General features: G+C 35.5%; 2 protein-coding genes across 2 annotated transcripts in view; both read left to right on the top strand.

Annotated features, from left to right (window-relative positions):
- LOC113519922 (unconventional myosin ID) overlaps window positions 1–22,084 on the top strand; it is a 295,622-nt gene that overhangs the window by 86,449 nt on the left and 187,089 nt on the right. The gene's annotated exons all lie outside the window — the stretch shown is intronic.
- Window positions 1,318–20,224, top strand: LOC116413098 (uncharacterized). The gene is made up of 5 exons (XM_031910112.2): window positions 1,318–1,450; window positions 16,146–16,273; window positions 17,623–17,759; window positions 19,056–19,240; window positions 19,927–20,224. Exons 2-5 carry the CDS (start codon window positions 16,151–16,153, stop codon window positions 19,977–19,979), a joined length of 498 nt encoding a protein of 165 aa, XP_031765972.1. The 5' UTR covers window positions 1,318–1,450; window positions 16,146–16,150; the 3' UTR covers window positions 19,980–20,224.

Genomic DNA, 22,084 nt, shown 5'->3' with positions numbered 1-22,084 from the left:
TTGAATCCACCGTTTTGCTTTGCGGAGCAAAATACTCATCGTGGAAAAACAAAATTTATTTAGATAGATTCTTATCCGCGTTCCAAATTCAAATGGGTACTTTAAATCCAACGTGTCTACGAATCATTTTGTCGTTGGTAGGCTCGTTTGATTGGTTTTAAAATAAATCAATGCTAATTTTATTATTAATTTAACCACCCGCTCTGGCTTTGCATGGACGCAAATTGTACATACAACCTTCCGTATAAAAATATTTAAATGACAGTGAATCATCATTTACGTGTAGAAGAAGTGAGCGGAGAAACAGACAGACGCGGACAGCGGCTTTGTTTTCTATATAATTTAAATCTATATTAATTTTTTTTATACAACTTAGAATGGCAAGCAAGCTGACGGCCCACTTGATGGAAAGTGGTAACCGTCGCCTATACACATGAGCAGTAACATAGACATAACAGAGTATACTGTTTCGCCCATGATACCCCCCATGCATTGCCATTCCTGAGGACTCAGGTGTTATTCCTCTGTACTCAGTAAATTCACGCCATATCCCACCCTTCAAACCGAAACACAGCCATGCAAACACAACTGCTTCACGGTTGAAACACATATGGGACAGAGGTACCCAATCAATCGACTTTTGTACAAAGTCTCCCTCTGGTGAGAGTGAATAAATTGTGTTCCATAACAAGAAACCGACTTTCATTGCAACCAAACTAGTTATTTTTATTTGAAAACTAGCTGACCCGGCAAACTTCGTACTGTCTCAATCGATAAATAAAAGATTTAAACTTTTGTATAAAATAAACTTGAAACAAACTTAAAAGGAATCCATAATTAATAAAAAATCTACATAAAAATAATCCGAAAGATAGTTGCCAACTTTCATATTTATTCACCTTTTAAACCTTCTCTGGACTTCCACAAATAATTCGAGACCAAAATTTGCCAAATCGGTCCATTCGTTCTTAAGTTTTAGCGAGACTAAAAAGGTCGGCAGCACAACTGCAATGCCTTTGGTGTTGTGGGTGATCATGGACGGCGGTAGTCACTTACCATCAGGTGAGCCGCATGCTAGTCTGGTAATTACTGCTCTTTTCCACTCAGCGTTTGCTGGAAGAGAACTCTTACAGAGTTAAGCTCGCCTTTTGTGCATCTTCATTTAATATATATTATAACAATGTAATTTATGTGTACAATAAAGTTAAAAAAAAATAGCCGATTCGAGAAGTACCTTCTTTTCGAAGTCGGCTAAAAATGTACGTAAACTGTTTACGCGAAAATATAAGTTTAGTTGCAGCCGTGTTCACGTGTCCACCCACCCACGTCGGAAGGTGTAAGGTGTAAGGGTGGGATATAAACAAGGGCACGCGACTGTGGCGTCCAGTCGGCACAGACGCACACCGCCGCTGGTCGTGCTGGGACCGCTCACCGCACACACCGGGAACAGGTTTGTGCACCCATGCAACCCACAGATATGGAGTTTATAGATGGCGCATATAAAGTTTACAGGGTGTTTCACCAAGTCATTGGCATTTTTAAAGGAGTGTTCCATAAGTGAAAATAGATATTTTTTTTCAAAGAAGATTACCGTAGGTTTGGGAAACGGCAAAAGATTTTTGTATTATATATTAATTAGTTATTAATTAACGTTTTGTATGTATTTATTTGTTAATTGATTACTAAATTAGGCGACGGTTTTCGTTTTTTATCAGGTTTTTAACAGTCAATTTGTTAACCGACTTCAAAAACAAGGGGGTTTTGAATTAATTTTTTTTTATTGTTACCTCATAACTCTGTCAATTCTAAATCGACTTGGAAAATTCCTATTTGATCTGAAAGGATATATTTACAGAATTATTAGAATTTACATCAAAATCGGATTAGTAGTTTAGTTTTTAAATCAAAATAATTGGTTTTATCACAACTGAAGTTGGTTTTTTTTGTGGGAAACAATCTTTAATTATTTTCTTTTTTAACTAGAATTAAAAAACTTTATTATTATTACAATGTTATGTTTAATATTAAGATTACTATGGCACGATATAAAAAAAAATAACAAATAAAAGTGAAATATATGAATGAAAAATGATTTTTTTGCGAAATATTTTTTTTTCAAATTACATTTTTTTTTGTTCAAAAAACACTCCTTTAAAAAGATTGCAATGATTTCAACTACATCCTGTATTTTGAGTGTGAATTAAGTCCCTAATTAAGTTGATTAACTTCTGCTTCGTTTCGATTTTGAGATCTCATTGACAAATATTGCTAACAGTTTAGAAAATCGACAAAAACAGAATTACTGATGATATTTACGAAAGTATTTAGTGCGAGAAGAGTTTTGCTGCCAATAAAATGCTTTTAAAACATCAAATGAAGTAATTAATGGAGCCATGCTTAGTTTAATATAAATTAAGGTATTGCGTCATCTATTTTAAATTTATATCTGTGGAAAATATGAATTACCAATATATTAAGAGTTGTTGTGATTGATGTATCCATTTTATTTTGAAAATTATCTTTTAATGAACGTGACGTAATGGTATACTTTTTCGATTTACAAACTTTTACAAAAATATTTAAAACATTTGTTTATATAAATAGTTTTTAACAAAACTCTGGCTATGTGGTTAAATATTGCTTAGTGTAATGATGTTTATTTTTATAATTTTATGTCTGAGTTTTTGTCTGTTTGTCTCTCTATCTGTTTCGGTATCACGCAAACTGTTACACCAAACAATGCGTTTCTCACATTTGTATTTCTAAGGGTCTAACTAACTTCAAATCTGGTTTTACCTCCATATGCCATCTAAATGTGGGTACCTATTTCCAAAATCCACGCATACGAAGTTGCTGGCAAAAGCTAGTGTTATTAAAAAATTTAGTTTTTTTTTCCAGTCAATCGTATAATTTCTTTTTAAATAGTTTGTTATTTAGTATTTTAAATAAGTTTGAAATTTGATTGTACATGTAAAAAAAAACATATAATTAAAAAAAGATAGCTTTGGTCATATTAAACAGCGTTATCTAATCCTAAACTAAATTTAAATGGGTTCTAAACAACTGATAGAAATACTTAAACCCTTATATAATACGTAAATATTAATATGTGAAGCAAAAACTTTGTAGCCCTTTTTAAGAAAATTGCGCGGACGGAAAGAGTATGAAATTTCGCACACTTATAGTTTATATAGAGAAGGAGTGCAGAATGCTAATATTTTTTTTTAAATTATGCATAAAAAATACATTAAATCAATAAAAAAAAAAGACATTACATACACTACTACGTATTTGACACACAAAATATACTCTTTTGTTTATTGTTAAAGTCTGTGGTCAAATTGAGAATAGATTAATATTATTTGTCTATAGTCTTATACCTTTCTACTTAACTTACTTTCTTAGGATATTATAATTAATTTATAACTATACTAATTTTTGTAATTTGTCTTGTAATTTTATATTGTTACCCTGTAATTGTTACTTTTTGGCTGATGGCTTTCGCCAAAGTCACAATAAATGAAAAAAAAAATGTCTATAGTCTCACTGAATGTCAAACGTAACCATAATAAATTCATTTATTACAATATATAAATTATGGTCGAATTTCGACCACTGGGCGGTCACTAGTTCGTTTAAATACATAAATGTTATACATAGATCAGTACAAACAGGTATATTCATGAATATATATGTATGTATTGTGCAGGAATCGAATTGGCGATCATTACAAAATGAGGTGATATGTTAAACCGCTTCACCACCAAGGTTATCAAAATTACCTTTATTATTGAAATTTGATTATTGAAAATTAATTTAATTGTAAGCTTTTTCCTCCTATGTACTCGTTCCATTAGAATTTGTACACAATTTTAGTAACTTTTTTTTCTCAAAAAATACGAAAGGAAACTTTGATTTTTTTTTTATTTTGTCACTGGCATTGTTTAAATTTACCAGCGTTGGGACGTGAATTATTACTGAAATATTCTTTAAATGAAAATATTCTGACAATTAATCGATAACCGGAGGGAGACTTTGTACAAAAGTCGTTTGCTTGGGCACCTCTGTCCCATTCGTGTTTCTACCGTGAAGCTATTGTGTTTGCATGGCTGTGTTTCGGTTTGAAGGGTGGGATATGGCAGTGAATTTACAGGGTACAGAGGAAGAACACCTGAGTCCTCAGGAATGGCAACACATGGAGGATATCATGGGCGAAACAGTATACTCTGTAATGTCCATGGTACTGCTCATATCTATAGGCGACGGTTATCACTTTCCATCAGGTGGGCCGTCAGCTTGTTTGCCATTCTAAGTTGCATAAAAAAAAAGATTACATTCGTACTACTAGGGACATTAGCACACTATCTTTCATAGAAGGACAAGCAAGCTGAAGTGGTAATGGACTGGTCACATCGCTCGAAGAACCGACAATCGATGGGGAAAAAAGGTTTTTTTTTTGGTTCGTTAATTAAAATACTGTATCATCATATCAGCCTTTAACTGTCCACTGCTGGACATAAGTCTCTCCCTTGGGGAGTTTTGTTACCACGTTTGGCAGGCGGATTGCCAACTGCAGTTAGGCTTTAGAGATGTTTTAATAAGGACGCTGCTGCCTAGTCCTCGTCTTCTCTTAGTCGCTTCTAACGACGCCCATGGGAAAGGAAGGGGTGGCCTATTCTATGCCTAGTAGAGAATACTGTATAGATGCCTATATTTATTATTTCATCTATCTATAATAAAAGACAATGATGATAATGCCACTTTGGTGCTTTATAAGCCATAATTTGCCATAGACATTTTATTATGTCCTAATGGAAACATGTACCATATTATTATGACATTTTATTATATCCTAATGGAACTTCATACCGCCCACAACGCCATCTATTAAAAGTAATCCAAAATAGCGATTCTCTCTCAGTTTGTGCAATTTCTTTAAACGTATTAAAATTAAACTAATGTTGTAAATGAACAAAGGGAATATTGGCAATAAATCCAATTAGGTAATTTAAAAGTGTTTAAATTAAAACGTTTACAAAATAAAATTATTCCTCTTTCGCAAAATATACACAAAAATCAAGTTGTATTGGTAACTTTCACCTTTTTTTATAGTCGGCTAGATGTCTTATTGAATAAAATTACTCCTATTTTGAAAAATATATACAAAAAACAAGTTGTATTAGGAATCTCCAGCTTTTTCTGTAGTCGCCTAGAAATCTCATTGAAAAACACAATTTCCGTTCTGAGCACCTGTCAGTGTTTTACAATCGTTTATTATTTCCACGTCAATGGGAAAGTTCATTGAAATAAATCTTTGAAAAAGTTGATTTTATTGCTTACTTGTATAATTGTGTGCGTTACAGCATGGTGTTTTTTTTAATGATGAAAATGGAATGGTAACCCCGCCCCCGCTATCGGTATACACCGACGAGACACCAGTGGAAGATGATAGTTGAGAATGAATGCAGGTCAGTTGGCCCACCATGATGAATTGGACAAGAATTAAATATGATGGTTTCCAAGGGGAACCGTTTGGAGGTCGACCTGAGAGGGTATATTGCTAGCAATGGGGCTATTAGACCCCATTACTAACAATCCCTTTTCCCCTTGCAGCCCAGTGTGTGATAGTTGACATTTTGGCAATTTTTATCGGATGATTTTTATGGTTCTATTTACATATTCTATTTTAGGTACAAGGGTATTCTTACTGTAGGATTTTTGTCCGTCTGTCACAGCACCATATCTCAGTGACTATTAAGTGATTATTAATACATAAAATAATGTTACATAACTTGACTGTAACATTATTTTTTATTGCTAACAGAATTAATAAAAAGAGGTTTTCAGTTTGGTTGTATGTTTTTGTTTTTATTTTTTTATAACTATAAACTACATATCAGCTATAAACCAATGTAGATTTTTTTTTGTTTCAAAGGATATAAATACTTGCTAGATATATTACTTACAGATGGTACCATCATCTTTAATACCATCTTAGAAACTTTACCAAATTTTTTTAAATAGTTTAGTTTAAAAATCAAAGTTTTTTGCTACAGTTGAACGTGGTTTTTTTTTTTATGGAACGCAATATTAAATTATAGTGTACACTATACGAGACATATTATTAGACTATTTGTGTGTTTATAATATTTTTTTTTGTATTTTGTATTTTTATCATCTTTTTCTTAAAAAAAAAAACAGCAAATCTTTCATAAACATATTTTGCGGTTTTGTAAATGTTTCCTCCCATGAACACTCAGGTTATGGAATGAGCTCCTTGCCGACGTCTTCCTACAGCATGGGGTTTTTCAAAAGGGTGGTAAAAAAGTTTCTTCAGGGTTAGCAACGCGCGCGTAATATCTCGAGTATTGCAGGTGTTCATACGTTACGGTAACCTCTTACTATCAGGTAGGCCGTATGCTTATTTGCCGCCTGAGTGGTATAAAAAAAAAACTATTTTAACTATTGAACAGTTTTGTCTCTTTCTTTTGTGATAAATTTTCAGTTTGTTTTTTATACCACGATGGTGAGAAGCACACAGCCAGTCTGATGGTAAACAGTCAGTGTAGAATATGGACGCCTGCAACACTAGGGCTGTTACGTACGCTATGCCGACCCTGAAGAGACCTTAATATAAACTATTTATATATTTAGTTTGAAAGAAAGAGATAAAACAGTGTTATAGTTAAAAAGTTCGTAGGAGGTTTAGTTTTTATGAATGAGTGGAGGAGGGGGGGGGGGGGATAATATACATGTATTTCATTATTATATAATTGTATATTCTATTTATTCCAAGATATATATTAATAGTTTCTATTCTAAAGTTTATACAAGTGTTCCAAATATTTCATCGTACTAGGAAATTAGCTATACAATGTCGGTTATTGGATTCCGGTACATTGTAATGTTATATTCGTTGCCTGGTTCCTAATAACACATGGTACAGCATAGCTCGACAAACAGGCCATTGGTGATTGCGTGGCATTTATTTATTTATTACTATTATTGCTTTTCGTCGGAGATTTTAAGATTCCGTGATTTTAATGCATCGACTAACTAGCTGCGTTGTCAGATAGTGTACGAATACATATTATGTGTTATTCGTGCTATTTATTCCATGGAAATATTTTTATTATTTGGATTTTGTCCAGAACGTCATGTGGCCCCGGCATAGAATAGGCCACCCATTTCTTTTCCATGGGTATACTAAGAGGCCAGGAATTTACAGGGTACAGAGGAATAACACCTGAGTCCTCAGGAATGGCAACGTGTAGGGGGTGTCATGGGTGTAACAGTATACTCTGTTATGTTCATGGTACTGCTATTGTCTATTGGCGACGGTTACCACTTTTCTTCAGGTGGGCTGTCAGCTTGTTTGCCATTCTAAGTTGCATAGAAAAAGGTAGGATATACTTGTATGTTATTTTTGAAAATTCTATCCATCTATGCGAAACTGGGTTGGGTAGGCAATAATGTGATATAATCAATCGATATGTTATAAGCAAAGCCTCCTATATTATATCTTTTTTTTATACAACTTAGAATGGCAAACAAGCTGACGGCCCACCTGATGGAAAGTGGTAACCGTCGCCTATAGACATGAGCAGTACCATGGACATAAGATAGATATATATCGTTATATATTTCAGAAAACATGAGTGTGTTTTCTGCAACTATATCTAATGATTGGAATCGAATTTTAGTACTAAGTCACTAAGTCCTATGTCCTACTAAATCCCTCGCCCATATTTTAATACATTTCAAAGATCGGAAGTTTTCGTAAATATTTACGTGTATTTCTTATGAATATCTTGAAAAAAAAAAACTCTTACAAAGGGTTGCCAAATAATGTTACTTAGGTATGCATGAGCAATTTCACATTTTAATGAGCATTACGTGCCTCAAAGAGATCTAAGTAGGCAATTCCATTTTTTTGTGTAGCCAAATGAAAATATGCCAGATGAATAGGTACTCTGTTAGGGTGCTGAATGAATTGGAACCACTCACTCTTGTGTCATAACCTGACGATGTATTAAGGAAAATATGTTTATTAAATTAAAACACAAGCTGTGTCTCCGACTTCGCTTGCATGGAGAACGAAATTTATTTGTTTCGATAGAACTTAAATGGAAAGTTTTGAATGTTTTGTTGAAATTATATTTAAAACAATTTTTAAATGAAATTAGTAACAAATTTAAAAATTCGAATAATTGATCATTTATGTTTGTATTACTTTTGGACATCTATCATATCGTCACCTTTATGGTAAACTTACAAAACTGAAAAAGATACGTTTTACATGGGAAGTTTTGAAACATTAGAATGCAAATAACTTTTGACAGAAGACTATTGTAAAAGATCATGCTAACATTTTAGTTTTAAAATCCTGTTTTTTATTGAATGCGCTTAATTAATTATTATTATATTACAAGTATCAGAAAAAAATGCATATTCGTTACTTTGCACCTTCATACATGAGAGTTCCTAGGTATTGAGTTATACCTATAACAGCAAATCTACGAAAGTGGCAGTTTCGTAAGTTGCCAAAGGAAATCATTTATTTCAATATCGGGTAAACTAACCAAAGTGCCACTTTCGTAAATGTACCAAGGTATAAATCATGTGTTTTGGAGAGAAACTCTTGCTACTCACAATTTTCAACAACAAGTCTCTTCACCTCTTGATACTACACGACACCAACTCCTTCCTTGATTTGCCTGATGTAACTACGCCTCGGTCTCCCTCTACCCCTCCTTCCTTCTATTATAATGTTCATAAGTTCGTCGTGTCGTATCAAGTGTCCCAACATTTTTTCCCTTCTGTACTCAATGTATCGAGGTATACACCAATAAATACGTAAAATATAGTACAGTGAACGATATAAATCAAATAGTTAACTGTATTGTAAGTGTAAAATAAATAATCTATGATTCAAACAGAGTAACCAGCACAACTACCTATGTATTTTATAACAGCTATTTTAAATCTCAGATAGAGTAACCAGAGCACGGAGCCATTTGCCGAGTAAATTCTGTGAAGTATTCTCGAACCCTTTATCGGATTTCTTTATATAATAGGTAGTTAAACAGATACTCTTTTAAATGGTTTGTAACTTAATTGTATAATTTTAAATTCTACAAGTCGCAGAATTATTAAGTACCTAAGTATTTTATATTATTCTCAATTCCGTATATAATATAGTATATGTCATATATGTGTAAGCAGTTGTTTGCATGGCTGTGTTTCGGTTTGAAGGGTGGGATATGGCAGTGAATTTACAGGGTACAAAGGAGTAACATCTGAGTCCTCAGGAATGACAACGCATGGGGGGTATCATGGGCGAAACAGTATACTCTGTTATGTCCGTGGTACTGCTCATGTCTATAGGCGACGGTTACCACTTTCCATCAGGTGGGCTGTCAGCATGTTTGCCATTCTATGATGTATAAAAAAAAATATGTGTAAGTATATTTGTTATTTATATATATTTATTCGTTTATTTATTTATTTATTCTTTATTGCACAATAAAACTTTGTACAAGTGGCGAGCTTAATGCCATATGGCATTCTCTACCAGCTAACCATTGGGTAAAAAGAGGAAGCGTATGTATGTTTATATGTGTAGTTTTAATATGTATGTATATCAATAATTACTAGTACCGCATTCGAGTATTCTGACACTTCCCCATGGTTGACTAGGGGAGAATGCTTTTAACATTAAGTCCGCCATGTACACACATTTGTACAGAGGAGGATTTATAAACCATTTTCAATGAATGCCTTTTTTGTTTTTTCCTATGACTTCGTGTACTTCGATTTTGGAAGTAGGCAGATCTGTAGAATGGTGTATCAAGATAGAATAGAAATCAGATTTTAAATTAGACCTTCAGGAATACAACTGCGACAACTGTATTCGATTTAGTGTAGTAACGGATGATAATGGACTGGTAACCCCGCCTGCGCTAACGGTATACGCTGGCGGGGCATAAGTGAGGGATGACAGGTGAGATGAAAAGGTAGGCCAGTTACCCCATCGTGGTGAACACACCAGGAATTCAGCACGATGGTTCCCAGAGGGGCCACGTGGAGATCGACCTTAAAGGGTATATTTTTTGATGGATGATGATGGAATGGTAACCCCGTCTGCGCTATCGGTATACACTGGCGGGACATCAGTAAGGGATGATAAGTGAAAATGAAAGAGTTGATCAGTTAGTCCATCCTGATAAATACACCTGGAGGGGGGAAAGGGATTGTTAGTGATGGAGACAGAATCCCATTGCTAGCAATATACCCAACCAGGTCGATCTCCTCGCGGTTCCCCCTGGAAACTATCATGGTTAATTCCTGATGAATTCATCATGATGGGCTGACTGGCCTGTTTTCATTCTCATCTATCACCCTTCACTGGTGTCCCGCCAGCGTATCCCGTTAGCGCAGGCGGGGTTACCATACCATTTTCACCCATCAAAAAAAAATACACCTGGAATTCAGCACGATGGTTTCCAAGGGGGACTACGTGGAGGTCGACCTGACACTATATTGCTAGCAATGACACTGGTAGTCCGCATTACTATCAATCCCTTCCCCTCAATTTAGTGTAGTAGTTTTTGCATGCTGTCGGAACAAACAAACAGACAGATAACCATGTTTGAAGATGATTGTTTTGGCTTGTATGTTTTTAAGACCTGTATTTTTCCTTAAATATCTCTTCTATACACAGACGTCGTGTAATTAAATTTTTATTATAATAGTATAATATTCTTACTAACGTGCTGACACAGCGCGACGGCTAAATCCCGCGTCGCAAACAATTATAGAATTAACGACGTTGAGAATTAAAATAATTATTTTTCGCTTGCTCATTTGTTTGTTTATAATATTTTATTGTTGGGGGAAAGGAGTTGTTAGTAATGAGGACTTATAGTCCTATTCTGGGGGGAAAAGGGATTGTTAGTAATGGAGACTAAGAATCCCATTGCTAGCTCTATACCCAACCGGGTCGACCTCCTCGCGGTTCCCCCTGGAAACTATCATGGTTAATTTCTGATGAATTCATCATGATGGGCTAACTGGTCTGTTTTCATTCTCGTCTATCACCCTTCACTGGTGCTCCGCCAGCGTATCCCGTTAGCGCAGGCGTGGTTACCATACCATTTTCACCCATAAAAAAAATACAGTAGCATTGGGGGGAAAGGGATTGTTAGTAATGTAGACTGAGAATCTCATTGCTAGCAATATACCCAACCAGGTCCACCTCCTCGCGGTTCCCCCTGGAAACTATCATGGTTCATTCCTGATGAATTCATCATGATGTGCTAACTGGCTTGTTTTCATTCTCACTTTTCACCCTTCACTGGTGCTCCGTCAGCGTATACCGTTAACGCACGCGGGGTTACCATACCGTTTTCACCCATCAAAAAAAAAATACAGTAGCATTTCCGTGTGGTCCCTGTATAGAATAGATCACTCCTTCCTTTCCCGTGGGTGTCGTAAGAGGCGACTAAGGAAGGGCGTAGGATGGGCAGCAGCGCTTAAAACATCTCTAAAGTCTTGTGATTGTCAATATATATAATATGTCTGCCAAGCGTGGCAACTACTGGCAAAACCCCCCTTATAGGGAAGGCTTATGTCCAGCAGTGGACAGTTCAAGGCTGATATGATAATTTTTTTTATACAATTATCATGGCAAACAAGCTGACGGCCCACCTGATGGAAAGTGGTAACCGTCGCCTATAGACATGAGCAGTACCATGCACATAACAGAGCATACTGTTTCGTCCATGATACTCCCCATGCGTTACCATTCCTGAGGACTCAGGTGTTATTTCTCTGTACCCAGTAAATTCACGCCATATCCCACCCTTCAAACCGAAACACAGCCATGCAAACACAACTGTTTCACGGTAGAAACACGAATGGGACAGAGGTACCCAAGCAAACGACTTTTGTACAAAATCTCCCTCTGGTGGACAACCATGACAGTAGCATACAGTACAGATTGTAATATATACATAAAGGTACAAAAGGCGGTCTTATTGATACTGCAATGTCTTACAGACAAAACTACCGATTATTTAAAAAAAAAAATTATATCTTTATATTAATCACTAATTGCTTCGACACCACGTAGGTATTTTTGCGTTTATATATATATATCGCTCATTTCTTCTCAATTCTTTATATTTCTCAGTCGATCGCGTGAATGGTACTTAGATATTTCCAGACATTATTAAAAATAATTGGATTACATATAGAATTCATGTTCATATCAGTCTGTCTACTGTACTACAGAAGCAAACAACTATCTCATTACACCCACAAGAAAAGACGTACAATATCGAAGGTGGGACAAATTAATTCACTACGTATCAGGAGTGAGACGTATTTATCATAACGTATATATATATATATTTTTTATACAACTTAGAATGGCAAACAAGCTGACGGCCCACCTGATGGAAAGTTGCCTATAGACATGAGCAGTAGCATGGACATAACAAAGTATACTGTTTCGCCCATGATACCCCCATGCGTTGCCATTCCTGAGGACTCAGGTGTTATTCCTCTGTACCCAGTTGCTAATCCGCCACCTTTATGATAGGATGTATGATCAAAGAAATGTTAAACTTCATTTATTGGTCCCATTTTGATACAAATAAAAACACGAAATTGAGTCCGAAAATTCGGGATTTCATTTCATGGTGGACCCGCTGTTTGTGAGAGGAAAGGATTAAAATGATTAGCTCAATTGCACGAAAGTTAAAAAATAAACTAAATTTATTTATTTATAAACTACTCACCACACTTACAGTCTTCCAAAACATGTAGTGAGCCATAGGTTTATTTTACAAACTTACAAATTTTGTACAACATTTTAAAAATATATCTATTTTGTCATTAAATATGTCAATATCTGGATGCTGAGCAATCAGAGAATTGAGCAGAGAAATAGCCTGATAAGTGGGAGCAAACTGAGCAGTACAGGTACGAACCGGCGGTGCCGATAGTAGTCTACAAGCACGCAATCGCATGCAGCGTTGGGGTGCGTACAAAGAACAACGGCTAAGAGTTGCAGGATTGTCTATTCCGCCGTTGAGCAACCGATAATAGTGCATCATCAAATTGCACTTTCGCCTTACTTCGAGCGTTTCTAGACCTACTACACCGGATACGAACAGTGATGGGTAAATAAGGATAGTAGCCGTAAAGTTTACTATATAAAACACGCAAATTTCCTTTGAACTATTTCTATTATTATTTGGTATTTTGTTTCATCATTGAATATAAATAATTATATATATAAAACATTAATATTTTGTCGATGGAAATAATAGATAATAGAAGTGCTTACATTATTATCTTTCAAACACAATAAATACAATTTACACATGGTGAAATTACCTCATTTCTATGATGTTTATTATATGTTATTTATATATTATATTATGTTTATTAAATTTAAAAATAACTAAAATTTATTTGCAGTACATATATATGTATATACTCGCCTAACTCGTGCTTCATATGTTTTTTATATGGTATTTATAGTGATGTGGGAAGGAGGAAGGAAAAATGGTCACATAAAAGCTAACACAAGTGAATTGAATTAAAGCTCTCCATATTACAATCTAATCCTATTATCCTGCTGATATTATATGTAAAAATTTGTAAATATGTTTGGATGTTTGTATGCGTTTAAACGGCTGAACGGATTTGAATGAAAGGTATATTTACGGATAGGTTTTTTTTTATACAACTTAGAATGGCAAACAAGCTGACGGCCCACCTGATGGAAAGTAGTAACCGTCGCCTAAATATATGAGCAGTACCATGGACATAACAGAGTATACTGTTTCGCCCATGATACCCCCATGCGTTGCTATTCCTGAGGACTCAGGTGTTATTCCTCTGTACCCAGTAAATTCACGCCATATCCCACCCTTCAAACCGAAACACAGACATGCAAACACAACTGCTTCACGGTTGAAACACGAATGGGACAGAAGTACCCAAACAATCGACTTTTGTACAAAGTCTCCCTCTGGTAAGGTTATATTCTAATTTAACACTTTGGATAATTTATTTGATATACACGAGCAAAGCTGCGGGTAATAGCAGTAAAACAATTTTATGAAATTGTTTTATTTTAGAGGTTTTTTTTTAATACACCATTTCATCCCACACAAACCATTTTGTCGTACGAGACACGCTGCTCACGTACCTACGAATCGTGCATTGCATTTGATTGGGGATATGCTTACTCAGTACGACAATATAGGCATTTTTGCTGATCGAATGGAAAAGTTGGTTGACGTAGCTTATAGATTACCAGAGGAAGACTTTGTATAAAAGTCGTTTGCTTGGGCACCTCTGTCCCATTCGTGTTTCTACCGTGAAGCAGTTGTGTTTGCATGGCTGTGTTTCGGTTTGATATGGCAGTGAATTTACTGGGTACAGAGGAATAACACCTGATTTCTCAGAAAAGGAAACGCATGGGGGGTATCATGGGCGAAACAGTATACTCTGTTATGTCCATGGCACTGCTCATGTCTATAGGCGACGGTGACCACTTTCCATCAGGTGGGTCGTAAGCTTGTTTGCTATTCTAAGTTGCATAAAAAAGATTCCTGTATTCTCTACGACATGTCTGTAATGTTTATATTGATATTTAGCTTGAAATTGATTTTGACATTGTATTATATACTCGTATGATTATACCATAGTGGATTTAAGTTACAGAATTGACATGTTACGTGAAATTAAATATAATGTTTTTTTGAGTTAATTAGTTAATTATAAAGTAAATAAAAAAAGTAAAAATGTATTTATTACCAAAATATGTTTTTATAAGTACAAAGTTTAACATTGAAATAATTGGATATATTTAATTGAAATATCATACTCGTATATATAACTGGAACAACATTGAAATAACATTAAAATAGTTAATTATTAGTATTAAATATTGTAAATAATTTGACATGTACAAAAATTATAATTATTCGTAGTATGCTGAAGTTTAATCATCTGTAAACTGCAGGTATCAATAAACAAATAAATTAATTTCATCTTCCATCCATTTCATTGACTTCAAATGGTATAGAACTCGATTAAATCGCCTTTATGTTTGTACTATAATATCTGTTATAAATTAAATAATACTAATAAGGAAAAAGCAAGAAAACAATATAATATATAGGAAATAAGAAGAAAAAATGAAAAATAGAATCTACATTTCTAATACGAAAATAATGGTTGAAAATAAACCAATCGCAGAAACCTGCCAGATAATTACATGCAAAAGAAGCAAATGTCCGCGTGTTATTACTTGCTATGACGATAATAGAAGGCGTTCCGAGACTGTAATCAGTGGGTAAATCTAGATCCACAGCGAGATATCATGTATTACGGTTGTTTACGATACGAAAACGACTTGTAACTAAGGAGTGAATTAACAATTTATATCCTTAAACGCGAAAGTATCTTTACAATATTATGTTTATTACGAAATCACGCTTAAACGCCTGAAAGATTTTAAATGAAATTTGATACTTCGATTCTGAACTAATATATAAGGTACTTTTATTCCAATTCAGATGAATAAAAATAAGGCTCATGACTTGTGTATCATCTTCGTCATATCAGCTTTTAAATTATCACTGTTGAACACGAGCCTTCTCCTTGGGGGGTTTTACCAGTACTTGGCACACTTGGTAGTTAGGCTTTGAAGATGTATTGCCTGAGGAATGCTGCTGCCCATCCCTCGCCCTCCTCTCTTACGACACTTACGGGAAAGGGGTGGCCTATTCTATGCTGGGACCATATGGTATACAGAACGGTACAGTGTATAGCTAGGTATACATTAAAATTTTATGTTATTAAAAAAAACAGCAACGTAAATGGTAATATTATTACACAATACACAATAAAAGTACAGTCAGCAACAGAAGTCGTTGCACATAATTAAATACTAAAAATTTCAAAATTTCCAAATGTCACGTAATAATGTCAAATCAAATTGTAAATAAATTAAGATGGTTTTGACACGGACGTAAATCCTGCTAACAGAGCAAACAGAGTGATAAATATCAGATTAGAATGTGTAAAGAAAGCGATGTGAGAACCCCTTTTTTGAATTACAGAAAAAATGTCCAGCCGAAGCGGTGTGGGATACAGCGCAGTGATGGTGCTGCTGGTGGCACTGGGGGCCGCAGTCGAGGTCTACGACGAGCCGACGCCAGGGGATGTCGATATCGACATGGCTTACCAGGTGAGGGGCTGGAATATGGTATAGACGGTTTTTTGACGCATGAAAATTAAATGTTAATCCAACCTGTGATGCGGGTTCACTCTGGCAAGGTGCCAGTGAGGAATAATAAATGAGAATAAAGGCAAATCATCGTGGCGCCATCTGTTATAAAAAGTAGTTAACAGAAACTTAATAGAATATTGAACGGCAAATAGACAGATGTAGACATGAATAGTAGGGATGGGCAACACCGGTACCGTTCCAATATCTATATATCGGGATCCTATATCTAGTATAATCGGTTAGAATACCTATATTAATTTGAATCGGGTGCTACACTTTGATAACCGATATATAATATATCCCTTTATTAGGTCAGTATATAGATTTTGCAACTATAATACCCCTACTATTGACATTTTTCTATTTTATAAATTTATTGTATTAGTTGTTATGTGTAGATATATGTATAAGTGACATAATGTACTATAACCTAGACTTTTAATATGTAAGGTCAATTTAAATAATATAATTGAATTATAATTTTATTTACCGCTTTTCTTTTTTTATAAAATGTAAAATATTTGCATGCCTAGATCTTTTAAGGCAATTAAACAGGTGCCTAAATAATACCACGTGGCTTGGAATAATTTTAAACTGTTTAATGCAAATAAACTCATTTCATTTTATAATAATGTATATAAACAAAGTTTTGTTTTTATTATTGTTCCATTTAATATTTCAAAGTTAGCTGTTATATAAATGAATAAATGACTATTGCTATATAATTTAATTTGCCATTAAATTAAATATAATATAATTTGCCATTCTAAGTTGTATAAAAATAAAAAAAATAAAAATATTGAAAAATGCTTAAATTTAAGTTTACTTGAATAAAATATTTCTTTCTTTCTTTCTGTAAATACATACCATTAACTTTCGAAAAATAAGTAGGAAACTTACGTACACATATAAGTATACTTTATGAGTATAATAAGTTATCGAAGAAGGAGCTATCGATATCTTAAAGCCACAGCTTCAGAAAAAACTAAAATAAAAAGTGAAAAATAAATTCGAAAAATAAATAATATGTGTATTATAAATTTAACTCGAATTTATTTTTCACTTATTTTTTTTTTATACCATTAAGGTGGCAAACAAGTATACGGCCCACTTGATGTAAATCGATTACCGTAGTCTATAAACGGCTGCTATACTAGGGGCATTATGCGCGCGTTGCCGACCCTGAAGACAGCTCTTTACCCCTCTTTTGAAGAACCCCATGCTGTAATCTCTTGGGAAAACTTCGACAGGGAGTTTATTTAATAACTTCTTAATAAAAATATTTTTTTCAATTTAAATATTTACAGGAAGACAACGATATAGACACGGGACCTATCGTTGAGAAGTTGCATGATCGTCCACTGATCAGCGCGAAGGATGTACTGATGTACCAACTCCTCAGGGAGCTGCAGGGGAGGGATGCGCGTTCCAGGCTACTCTACAGGTAATTAGTGACTTCTAGAACTTTCCGAGGAAGACTGTATACAAATCGTTAGTACTCTCATTTAATAGATATACCTTGATTGTTTCAACCGTGAAGCAGTTGTGTTTGCATGGCTGTGTTTCGGTTTGAAAGGTGGGATATGGCGTGAATTTACTAGGTACAGAGGAATAACACCTCAGTGCTCAGGAATGGCAACGCATGGGGGGTATCGTGGGCGAAACAGTATACTCTGTTATGTCCATGATACTGCTCATGTCTATAGGCGACGGTTACCACTTTCCATCAGGTGGGCCGTCAGCTTGTTTGCCATTTTAAGTTGTATAAAAAAATATATTGGAGTTTGGGGTCATTATGGTGGATTTATTTGGTACTGTGATTCAAGAAGACACGCTCAAAATAACTGTGACCCTGCGACATTGTTGAGTTGGGCACTCAATATTATCGTAGGGGTCATCCATGAAGTGATTTTTTCCTTTATCATTTGGGTTTTTTTTAATGCGTGATAATGGAATGGTAATCCCGCCTGCGCTATCGGTATACGCTGGCGGGGTTATCTTTTGGGTAGGACAAACAACACAGTGGTAAGTTAAAGAATAAGGATGAAAAATAAGTACCTCCACGTGGTACCCCCTGGAAACCATCGTGCTGAATTCCAAGTGTATTCATCATGGGGGGTAACTGACCTGCCTTTTCATTCTTATATCTACCATCTCTCACTGGTGCCCCGCCAGCGTACCTATACTGTTGGTGCAGGGGGAGCTACCATTCCGTTATCATCTATTAAAAAAGTCTTTTAAATTACAATTATTATTAATATAGTTTTTACACAGTTATCTTTAGGTCTATAGGTATAGAAATAGTATTATTTTTCTAAAGAAAAACTATTGTCAGGAAAATATAATGATGCCAGCATCAAAAATACGACTAGACCTATTTCACAACACCTCCAATATATGATTTTTTTTTATGGGTGAAAATGGTATGGTAACCCCGCCTGCGCTAACGGGATACGCTGGCGAAGCACCAGTGAAGGGTGATAGATGAGAATGAAAACAGGCCTAACTGGCTCATCATGACGAACTCATCAGGAATTAACCATGATAGTTTCCAGGGAGAACCGCGAGTAGGTCGACCTGGTTGGGTATATTACTAGCAATAGGATTCTCAGTCTCCATTACTATCAATCCCTTTTCTCTCCCCAATATATGATATTGACTTTTAATTTTTAGTGTGGTAAGAATATTACTAAAAAGAAAAAAAAAAATACTATCTATGTGTACAAATTATTTTTTCTAGAACGAATTGGCACAAAGACAAGAATGCTGTAAGCCAAGGTAGGAATGTGCCGATTTCATTGAGCAATAAGGATCCTGTTCACAAGAGATTGACGAGCATTTTGGGAAGGTTCAGCGAGGAGAACAAGAACCCAGAGTCCACGAGGCCGCAGCAGAAATGGAAAATCAAAAAGGGGAAAGCTATTGGTAAATATTTTAATGTATAATCCTGTTTTTAGAATTCTAAATCCTTATCGATATTATAAATGTGAAAGTGAGTTTGTTGATTATTAGTTACTTTTAGAACCTTAATGGCTTAACCAATCGCTATAAAATTTGGTATTCACATCATTATTTCAGCCATTAACTGTGTACTGTTTTTTTTTTGTTGGATGAAAATGGTATGGTAACCCCGCCCGCGCTAACGGGATACGCTGGCGGAGCACCAGTGAAGGGTGATAGATGAGAATGAAAACAGGCCAGTTAGCCCATCATGATGAATTCATCAGGAATTAATCATGATAGTTTCCGGGGAGAACCGCGATGAGGTCAACCTGGTTAGGTATATTGCTAGCAATGGGATTCTCAGTCTCCATTACTAACAATCCCTTCCTCCCCCCCAACGCAGTGGACAGTTTTTTTTTGATGGGTGAAAATGGTATGGTAACCTCGCCCGCGCTAACGGGATACGCTGGCGGAGCACCAGTGAAGGATGATAGGTGAGGATGAAAATAGGCCAGTTAGCCCATCATGATGAATTCATCAGGAATTAACCATGATAGTTTCAAGGTGGAACCACGAGGAGATCGACCTGGTTGGGTTTATTGCTAGCAATGGGATTCTCAGTTAGTCAGACAGTTAACGGCTGATATGAAAAACAAAATTATTTCCAGGTTCACAAATGGTTTGCTACTTCAAGCTATGCGCCTTCCGGTCGCCGGCCTAAACCGAATAGTCCATTCGACTGGCAAAAGGGATCCACGATTGTACAAAACTTTTAAACATCTAATAATAAAATAATGTGTTTGTCGTCTGTACATTTAAATTATTAATAGATTGTTAACGTGCGCGAATAACTCCCGTTCACAAATGTGTCCTAACTGAATAAGTAGTTAAATTTAACGTTACTTTTATTACTTATCTATTTTTTGTAATGATAAGGTTATTTTTCAATAAATTAATAATATCATTTCGATGTTTTTTTTTTTTTTTTAAGGTCCCTCCAGAGGGAGACTCTGTACAAAAGTCGCCTTTATGTATTTCTGTCCTAGCCATAGACTTAGTAAAATGTACACTCCATTTTTTTTTAATGGATGATAATGGAATGGTATACACTTGAGCTAATGGTATACACTGGCGGGACACCAGTGAAGTATGATAGGTGAGGATGAAAATGCAGGTCAGTTAGCCCACCGTGATAAATACATTTGGAATTCAGCACGATGGTTTCCAAGGGCGCTACGTGGAGGTCGACCTAGTTGGGTATAGTTGGGTATGCTAGCAATGGGGCCCTTAATCTTTATTATTAAAAATCCCTCCCCGCACGTACTCTCCTAGCCATGTTTTACGCCAAATGTTGGTCGCCAAAAACTTGTCCAGCGTTGCTATTTAATGGATGGTAATGGAATGGTAACCCTGCCTGCGCTATCGGTATACACTGTAGGGGCACCAGTGAGGGATGTTAAGTGAGGATGAAAAGGCAGGTCAGTTAGTCCATTATGACGAATTCACCGATAAATTAGTCACGATGGTTTTCAGGGGAAACCGCGTGGAGGTCGACCTGATGGGGTATATTGACAGCAATAGGGACTAACCTCCCCTTTACTAACAATCCCTCCCCCCTTTCCAGGGGTGCTAGGAAGGTTAAGTTTGGCCCTGCCTATGTGTATTATATACATATATAATTGAAACAGTTTTTATTTATGGGATGAATTTGGAATACCTACCAGAGTTAAAGGTTAGTATACGTTGATGAAGTGCCAGTGAGAGATCTTTGGTGAGGTGAGGATGAAAGCAGTTAACTAATACATTAGAACAAGTTTTCAAAGGAAGACTTTGTACAAAAGTCGATTGCTTGGGTACCTCTGTCCCATTCGTGTTTCAACCGTGGAGCAGTTGTGTTTGCACGGCTGTGTTTCGGTTTGAAGGGTGGGATATGGCGTGAATTTACTGGATACAGAGGAATACCATCTGAGTCCTCAGGAAAGACAACGCATGGGGGGTATCATGGGCGAAACAGTATACTCTGTTATGTCCATGGTACTGCTCATGCCTATAGGCGACGGTTACCACTTTCTATCAGGTGGGCCGTCAGCTTGTTTGCCATTCTAAGTTGTATAAAAAAAATATATGTATATACTGCCTAGTTGATTACTTCTATTATATACAGTTTATAATATATTTAATTAATACCTATTGTTTTCGATTTCAGCGATGATAAAATTTAATGTATCAAAGATTACAATTATGCATATAATATGTTATTATAACAATACATAATAATAATAGTGCTATAAATATATTTATATTATACCTAAACCTTAATATATAACACATTTCCACGTATTAAATTTTCAATTTATACAAAGACGCAACTAGTCAGATCACTTGAGCTCAGATTAAAAAGCCATGGGCCTTTTTAATAATTTGGCATCACTCCTCGTTTTTATTCATGTATCTACAATATTTAAAGATATGGTCGATTTATTACCTGTTAGTACGACTGCTGATTTAATAAAAGAACAAGGCTATACTTGTGAAGAATACGATGTATTTCCAGAAGACGGGTATATTCTTGGCCTGTTTCGTAGTAACTGTACACTACGAAATAACAGTAATCTATAGGGAGAAAGGGATTGTTAGTAATATAGACTACCAGTCTCATGCTAGCATATACTCTGTCAGGTTGACCTCCACGCGATTCCCCCTGGAAACCATCATGTTGAATTAGAAATGTATTCATCACGATGACCTGCTGAGTTGCTTTCTGTTGTCACATATAATCGCTCACTAGAGCCCCGCCAGCGTATACCGTTAGCGCCGGTGGGGTTA

Source organism: Galleria mellonella, unplaced genomic scaffold (assembly GCF_026898425.1).
Source record: "Galleria mellonella isolate WM207_F2 unplaced genomic scaffold, CSIRO_AGI_GalMel_v1 utg89, whole genome shotgun sequence".
Taxonomy (NCBI): domain Eukaryota; kingdom Metazoa; phylum Arthropoda; class Insecta; order Lepidoptera; family Pyralidae; genus Galleria; species Galleria mellonella.
This window is presented reverse-complemented; position numbering and strand designations above follow the sequence as displayed.